Source organism: Cyclopterus lumpus, chromosome 16 (genome assembly GCF_009769545.1).
Source record: "Cyclopterus lumpus isolate fCycLum1 chromosome 16, fCycLum1.pri, whole genome shotgun sequence".
NCBI classification, from domain to species: domain Eukaryota; kingdom Metazoa; phylum Chordata; class Actinopteri; order Perciformes; family Cyclopteridae; genus Cyclopterus; species Cyclopterus lumpus.
The window spans coordinates 745001-754443 of NC_046981.1; the positions used below are offsets into that span (position 1 = coordinate 745001).

A 9443-nucleotide genomic window follows, 5' to 3' on the forward strand; every position below is an offset into this window, starting at 1 on the left:
GTCCTAACACACACACACACACGTTAGTGATCTTCTACATTACCCAGAATGCCTTTTACCCTCAGACGGAGTTCTGAGTTCAAATAGTCGTCCAGCCGTTGATAGAGTGATGTCACAGATCTGAGGTCAGCTCACAGCTGATTGGTCGGAACAGCAGGTGGAGCCTCTATGTACCAACAGCTCGCAGTACAATATGCAGTACAGAAAACTACAGTGTGTACAGTGTGTAGTACAGTGTGTACTACAGTGTGTACTACAGTGTGTACAGTGTGTACTACAGTGTCTACAGTGTGTACTACAGTGTGTACTACAGTGTGTACTAGTGTGTACAGTGTGTACTACAGTGTCTACAGTGTGTACTACAGTGTCTACAGTGTGTACTACAGTGTGTACTACAGTGTGTACTACAGTGTGTACTACAGTGTGTACTACAGTGTGTACAGTGTGTACTACAGTGTGTACAGTGTGTACTACAGTGTGTACTACAGTGTGTACTACAGTGTATACAGTGTGTACTACAGTGTGTACTACAGTGTGTACAGTGTGTACTACAGTGTGTACTAGTGTGTACAGTGTGTACTACAGTGTCTACAGTGTGTACTACAGTGTCTACAGTGTGTACTACAGTGTGTACTACAGTGTCTACAGTGTGTACTACAGTGTGTACTACAGTGTGTACTACAGTGTCTACAGTGTGTACTACAGTGTGTACTACAGTGTGTACTACAGTGTGTACTACAGTGTGTACAGTGTGTTATAAACTGACCTCCAGTGTGACGTAGAGAGCAGAAATGGCGACATTCAAACTTCCTGAAACAGCTTTCATGTCCTTCAACAACATCTGTTGAGTGTTCAGACCTGAGGACAAAACACTGCAATAAGTACTACAATACTACTACAAAACACTGCAATAAGTACTACAATACTACTACAAAACACTGCAATAAGTACTACAATACTACTGCAATAAGTACTACAATACTACTACAAAACACTGCAATAAGTACTACAATACTACTACAAAACACTGCAATAAGTACTACAATACTACTACAAAACACTGCAATAAGTACTACAATACTACTGCAATAAGTACTACAATACTACTACAAAACACTGCAATAAGTACTACAATACTACTGCAATAAGTACCACAATAATACTACAAAAACACTGCAATAAGTACTACAATACTACTGCAAAACACTGCAATAAGTACTACAATACTACTACAAAACACTGCAATAAGTACTACAATACTACTGCAATAAGTACCACAATAATACTACAAAAACACTGCAATAAGTACTACAATACTACTGCAAAACACTGCAATAAGTACTACAATACTACTACAAAACACTGCAATAAGTACTACAATACTACTGCAATAAGTACTACAATACTACTACAAAACACTGCAATAAGTACTACAATACTACTACAAAACACTGCAATAAGTACTACAATACTACTGCAATAAGTACTACAATACTACTACAAAACACTGCAATAAGTACTACAATACTACTACAAAACACTGCAATAAGTACTACAATACTACTACAAAACACTGCAATAAGTACTACAATACTACTGCAATAAGTACCACAATAATACTACAAAACACTGCAATAAGTACTACAATACTACTACAAAACACTGCAATAAGTACTACAATACTACTGCAATAAGTACCACAATAATACTACAAAACACTGCAATAAGTACTACAATACTACTACAAAACACTGCAATAAGTACTACAATACTACTACAAAACACTGCAATAAGTACTACAATACTACTGCAATAAGTACTACAATACTACTACAAAACACTGCAATAAGTACTACAATACTACTGCAATAAGTACTACAATAATACTACAAAACACTGCAATAAGTACTACAATACTACTGCAATAAGTACCACAATACTACTACAAAACACTGCAATAAGTACTACAATAATACTGCAATAAGTACCACAATACTACTACAAAACACTGCAATAAGTACCACAATAATACTACAAAACACTGCAATAAGTACTACAATACTACTGCAATAAGTACCACAATACTACTACAAAACACTGCAATAAGTACCACAATAATACTACAAAACACTGCAATAAGTACTACAATACTACTGCAATAAGTACCACAATACTACTACAAAACACTGCAATAAGTACTACAATACTACTGCAATAAGTACCACAATAATACTACAAAACACTGCAATAAGTACTACAATACTACTGCAATAAGTACTACAATACTACTACAAAACACTGCAATAAGTACTACAATACTACTGCAAAACACTGCAATAAGTACCACAATAATACTACAAAACACTGCAATAAGTACCACAATAATACTACAAAACACTGCAATAAGTACTACAATACTACTGCAATAACTACCACAATAATACTACAAAACACTGCAATAAGTACTACAATACTACTGCAAAACACTGCAATAAGTACTACAATACTACTACAAAACACTGCAATAAGTACTACAATACTACTACAAAACACTGCAATAAGTACTATAATACTACTGCAATAAGTACTACAATAATACTGCAATAAGTACCACAATACTACTACAAAACACTGCAATAAGTACCACAATAATACTACAAAACACTGCAATAAGTACTACAATACTACTGCAATAAGTACCACAATACTACTACAAAACACTGCAATAAGTACCACAATAATACTACAAAACACTGCAATAAGTACTACAATACTACTGCAATAAGTACCACAATACTACTACAAAACACTGCAATAAGTACCACAATAATACTACAAAACACTGCAATAAGTACTACAATACTACTGCAATAAGTACCACAATACTACTACAAAACACTGCAATAAGTACTACAATACTACTGCAATAAGTACCACAATAATACTACAAAACACTGCAATAAGTACTACAATACTACTGCAATAAGTACCACAATACTACTACAAAACACTGCAATAAGTTCCACAATAATACTACAAAACACTGCAATAAGTACTACAATACTACTGCAATAAGTACCACAATACTACTACAAAACACTGCAATAAGTACTACAATACTACTGCAATAAGTACCACAATAATACTACAAAACACTGCAATAAGTACTACAATACTACTGCAATAACTACCACAATACTACTACAAAACACTGCAATAAGTACCACAATAATACTACAAAACACTGCAATAAGTACCACAATACTACTGCAATAAGTACCACAATAATACTACAAAACACTGCAATAAGTACTACAATACTACTGCAAAACACTGCAATAAGTACTACAATAATACTACAAAAACACTGCAATAAGTACTACAATACTACTGCAATAGGTACTACAATACTACTGCAATAAGTCCTACAATACTACTGCAATAAGTACCACAATAATACTACAAAACACTGCAATAAGTCCTACAATACTACTGCAATAAGTACCACAATAATACTACAAAACACTGCAATAAGTACTACAATACTACTGCAAAACACTGCAATAAGTACCACAATACTACTGCAATAAGTACCACAATAATACTACAAAACACTGCAATAAGTACCACAATAATACTACAAAACACTGCAATAAGTACCACAATACTACTGCAATAAGTACCACAATAATACTACAAAACACTGCAATAAGTACCACAATAATACTACAAAACACTGCAATAAGTACTACAATACTACTGCAATAAGTACCACAATACTACTACAAAACACTGCAATAAGTACTACAATAATACGACAAAACACTGCAATAAGTACTACAATACTACTGCAATAAGTACCACAATAAAACTACAAAACACTGCAATAAGTACTACAATACTACTGCAAAACACTGCAATAAGTACTACAATACTACTGCAATAAGTACCACAATAATACTACAAAACACTGCAATAAGTACTACAATACTACTGCAATAAGTACCACAATACTACTACAAAACACTGCAATAAGTACTACAATAATACGACAAAACACTGCAATAAGTACTACAATACTACTGCAATAAGTACCACAATAAAACTACAAAACACTGCAATAAGTACTACAATACTACTGCAAAACACTGCAATAAGTACTACAATACTACTGCAATAAGTACCACAATAATACTACAAAACACTGCAATAAGTACTACAATACTACTGCAATAAGTACCACAATAATACTACAAAACACTGCAATAAGTACTACAATAATACTACAAAACACTGCAATAAGTCCTACAATACTACTGCAATAAGTACTACAATAATACTGCAATAAGTACCACAATAATACTACAAAACACTGCAATAAGTACTACAATACTACTGCAATAAGTACCACAATACTACTACAAAACACTGCAATAAGTACTACAATACTACTACAAAACACTGCAATAAGTACTACAATACTACTGCAATAAGTACTACAAAACACTGCAATAAGTCCTACAATACTACTGCAATAAGTACCACAATAATACTACAAAACACTGCAATAAGTACTACAATAATACTACAAAACACTGCAATAAGTACTACAATACTACTGCAATAAGTACCACAATACTACTGCAATAAGTACCACAATAATACTACAAAACACTGTAATAAGTCCTACAATACTACTGCAATAAGTACCACAATAATACTACAAAACACTGCAATAAGTACTACAATACTACTGCAATAAGTACTACAATACTACTGCAATAAGTACTACAATACTACTGCAATAAGTACTACAATAATACTACAAAACACTGCAATAAGTACCACAATACTACTGCAATAAGTACTACAATAATACTACAAAACACTGCAATAAGTACTACAATACTACTGCAATAAGTACTACAATAATACTACAAAACACTGCAATAAGTACCACAATACTACTGCAATAAGTACCACAATAATACTACAAAACACTGCAATAAGTACTACAATAATACTACAAAACACTGCAATAAGTACTACAATACTACTGCAATAAGTACCACAATACTACTACAAAACACTGCAATAAGTACTACAATACTACTACAAAACACTGCAATAAGTACTACAATACTACTGCAATAAGTACCACAATACTACTGCAATAAGTACCACAATAATACTACAAAACACTGTAATAAGTCCTACAATACTACTGCAATAAGTACCACAATAATACTACAAAACACTGCAATAAGTACTACAATAAGTACTACAATACTACTGCAATAAGTACTACAATACTACTGCAATAAGTACTACAATAATACTACAAAACACTGCAATAAGTACCACAATACTACTGCAATAAGTACTACAATAATACTACAAAACACTGCAATAAGTACTACAATACTACTGCAATAAGTACTACAATAATACTACAAAACACTGCAATAAGTACCACAATACTACTGCAATAAGTACTACAATAATACTACAAAACACTGCAATAAGTACCACAATACTACTGCAATAAGTACTACAATAATACTACAAAACACTGCAATAAGTACTACAATACTACTGCAATAAGTACCACAATAATACTACAAAACACTGCAATAAGTACTACAATAATACTACAAAACACTGCAATAAGTACTACGATACTACTGCAATAAGTACTACAATAATACTACAAAACACTGCAATAAGTACCACAATAATACTACAAAACATTGCAATAAGTACCACAAAGTAAATGCAGTAAAGTTGTCCGTCCCTCACCTGAGACGTCAAACTTGGCGTCCTGCAGCTCGTGGAAGAGAGCGTCTCTCTCTGGCAGAGCCGGGAAACGAGCCTCCAACGCCTCAGCCAGCCGGAGGTCCTTAGGAGTCACTTTCCCTGCTGAGGGAGCCATGTTGACGCAGTCCAGCACCACCGCCGCTACACAGCCGCAAGAATACACACAAATACACACACAGTAAGTAAAAACTGAGCGTATGATGTGACGTCGAGGACGCGTTTGTGTATTTACCGTAGAGCAATTGGGCAACCTGCTGGTCCAGGATCTCCGGAGCCTTCTGCATGATACGTTCAGTGACCAAGGTAGCGCAGGATCCCACTGTCTCCACGGTAACTGGACAGTAGGGGGAGGAGTCTCTCTCCAGCAGGTGATGGTCAATCACCTCCACCACCGCCGCCTCCAGGTCCCTATCTGAACTGCAGGACAGATACACTGGGATGAGACAGGTAATCACGTTATCGGCCAGATGTTTGCTGCCACCTGTCTGAAGTATGTGGCCACCTGTCTGAAGTATGTGGCCACCTGTATGAAGTATGTGGCCACCTGTCTGAAGTATGTGGCCACCTGTCTGAAGTATGTGGCCACCTGTATGAAGTATGTGGCCACCTGTATGAAGTATGTGGCCACCTGTATGAAGTATGTGGCCACCTGTCTGAAGTATGTGGCCACCTGTATGAAGTATGTGGCCACCTGTATGAAGTATGTGGCCACCTGTATGAAGTATGTGGCCACCTGTATGAAATATGTGGAAACCTGTATGAAGTATGTGGCCACCTGTATGAAGTATGTGGCCACCTGTATGAAGTATGTGGCCACCTGTATGAAGTATGTGGCTACCTGTATGAAGTATGTGGCCACCTGTATGAAGTATGTGGCCACCTGTATGAATTATGTGGCTACCTGTATGAAGTATGTGGAAACCTGTATGAAGTATGTGGAAACCTGTATGAAGTATGTGGAAACCTGTATGAAGTATGTGACCACCTGTATGAAGTATGTGGAAACCTGTATGAAGTATGTGGCCACCTGTATGAAGTATGTGGCTACCTGTATGAAGTATGTGGCCACCTGTATGAAGTATGTGGCCACCTGTATGAAGTATGTGGCCACCTGTATGAAGTATGTGGCCACCTGTATGAAGTATGTGGCTACCTGTATGAAGTATGTGGCCACCTGTATGAAGTATGTGGCCACCTGTATGAAGTATGTGGCCACCTGTATGAAGTATGTGGCTACCTGTATGAAGTATGTGGCTACCTGTATGAAGTATGTGGCCACCTGTATGAAGTATGTGGCCACCTGTATGAAGTATGTGGAAACCTGTATGAAGTATGTGGCCACCTGTATGAAGTATGTGACCACCTGTGGCCACCTGTATGAAGTATGTGGAAACCTGTATGAAGTATGTGGCCACCTGTATGAAGTATGTGGCCATCTGTATGAAGTATGTGGCCACCTGTATGAAGTATGTGACCACCTGTGGCCACCTGTATGAAGTATGTGGCCACCTGTATGAAGTATGTGGAAACCTGTATGAAGTATGTGGCCACCTGTATGAAGTATGTGGAAACCTGTATGAAGTATGTGGAAACCTGTATGAAGTATGTGGCCACCTGTATGAAGTATGTGGCCACCTGTATGAAGTATGTGGCCACCTGTATGAAGTATGTGGCCACCTGTATGAAGTATGTGGCCACCTGTATGAAGTATGTGGCCACCTGTCAGGTGGGCGTGGCTACCTGGGCAGGACGTTGTGGTCGACCAGCGTCAGCCGCAGGCGGCCGTCCCGGTGCAGCGCCGGCAGGTCCAGCTGGTCTCTGAACAGCAGCAGGTCTGGAGACAGACACACCTGTCGCAGCAGGTAGACGCAGTCCGAGCGCAGCAGCAGCTCCGACTGGCGGATGTTGAGCAGCGGGATGACGAGCGCCTCGGAGCCGCCGCTCTGACGGAGACAGACACACTCAGGTACACATCCACGGGACACACACCTGCACGGAGGCTCAGAGGCTCACCTTGGACAGGAAGTAGGCGTAGGTCAGAGCACACACCATGGAGTCAAGATCACAGGCTTCATTCCCCAGAACCACATGGAGCCCTGAACCGGCCTGATCCGGATTCACCTGGAGGACATCTTACTTTGTAAACCCGTATGTCTGAGAAAGAAGCTCATCAGGGCTTGATCAAATAAAACTAAAGGTGATATAACAACCGTAAATAAATACGAGTATATATATATATATATATATAAATAAATGAATAATTTAAGCCATGACAATGACACTTCAGTCTAAATGTTTTCCTTATTGTTAGTTTGAAAATATTCTATTATGTTGTTCCTTGCCCGGAAGTTTACTTTGAAAGGTTAACCGACAGAGTGATTGTTTCTAACTTTACATCTAACTAGCTATATATATATATATATATATATATATATATATATAAAAAACTATAAATAGCCTGTGTGGCTAACTGACCAATACAAACATTATGAAGCTAGTGAGTGTACACACACACACACACACACACACACACACACACACACACACGCTCGCACACACATTGTATATAACGTTATATGTGTGTGTATGTATGTGTGTGTGTGTGTTACCTTCAGGGTCCCCCTGCAGCTCAACAGAAACTCCTCCATCTTCAGTCAGCTGTTCGCTGTGGCCGCTAACTAGCCGCTAACTAGCCGCTAACTAGCCGCTAACTAGCCGCTACTCTGGCCGATTAACGGATCCGGTAAACGGTTCCACCGGGTCACCGAGCAGTGGGCTGTCAGTCACGCGGTGCCGTTATCGTGAACGCGGAGCGGTGGGGACGACGGTCGTTGGTGCTGCTGGGTTAAAGGTCATGATGCGTTCATGGTACACTGGAAGCGTGGGAAATACGAGTTGTTATTTATTCACAACTAAAATAAACCAAATTAATCTTATGCATAGAACGTTAAACTAAACATTTATGCTGACAAATGAATAGAAAAAGAGGAACTTTGTTTTATTGTATTTGGTAGAAAGATTCAATCTAAATGAATCTAAATGAACAAAATCCCCACATTTCCTTTCGTACTTCAAGGCAGCACAACCCTGGACCAGAGGAACTCTTCAAGCAAGAACATATCAAACTGGAATATTGATCTGGACCATGCTGTCCTAAAGTATTGATCTGGACCATGCTGTCCTAAAGTATTGATCTGGACCATGCTGTCCTAAAGTATTGATCTGGACCATGCTGTCCTCCTAAAGTATTGATCTGGACCATCCTGTCCTCCTAAAGTATTGATCTGGACCATCCTGTCCTCCTAAAGTATTGATCTGGACCATGCTGTCCTAAAGTATTGATCAGGACCATGCTGTCCTAAAGTATTGATCTGGACCATGCTGTCCTCCTAAAGTATTGATCTGGACCATGCTGTCCTAAAGTATTGATCTGGACCATGCTGTCCTCCTAAAGTATTGATCTGGACCATCCTGTCCTCCTAAAGTATTGATCTGGACCATGCTGTCCTCCTAAAGTATTGATCTGGACCATCCTGTCCTCCTAAAGTATTGATCTGGACCATGCTGTCCTAAAGTATTGATCAGGACCATGCTGTCCTAAAGTATTGATCTGGACCATGCTGTCC

The 9443-nt window shown here is 38.3% G+C and overlaps 2 protein-coding genes across 3 annotated transcripts in view; both read right to left on the reverse strand.

The window, feature by feature from the left end:
* Nucleotides 1-8673, reverse strand: part of prune (prune exopolyphosphatase) — a 10180-nt gene extending 1507 nt beyond the window's left edge. Inside the window, exons 1-7 of the mRNA XM_034553996.1 lie at nt 8427-8673; nt 7831-7938; nt 7558-7760; nt 6050-6234; nt 5800-5958; nt 767-858; nt 1-3 (exon numbers count right to left, since the gene is read on the reverse strand). The exon at nt 1-3 is cut by the window's left edge and continues 156 nt beyond it. Coding sequence (XP_034409887.1) covers nt 1-3; nt 767-858; nt 5800-5958; nt 6050-6234; nt 7558-7760; nt 7831-7938; nt 8427-8465 — 789 coding nt within the window. The 5' untranslated portion in view covers nt 8466-8673. The remainder of the gene's footprint in view (nt 4-766; nt 859-5799; nt 5959-6049; nt 6235-7557; nt 7761-7830; nt 7939-8426) is intronic.
* The window catches only part of pnp4b (purine nucleoside phosphorylase 4b), a 392972-nt gene that overhangs the window by 144726 nt on the left and 238803 nt on the right, over nt 1-9443 (reverse strand). The gene's annotated exons all lie outside the window — the stretch shown is intronic.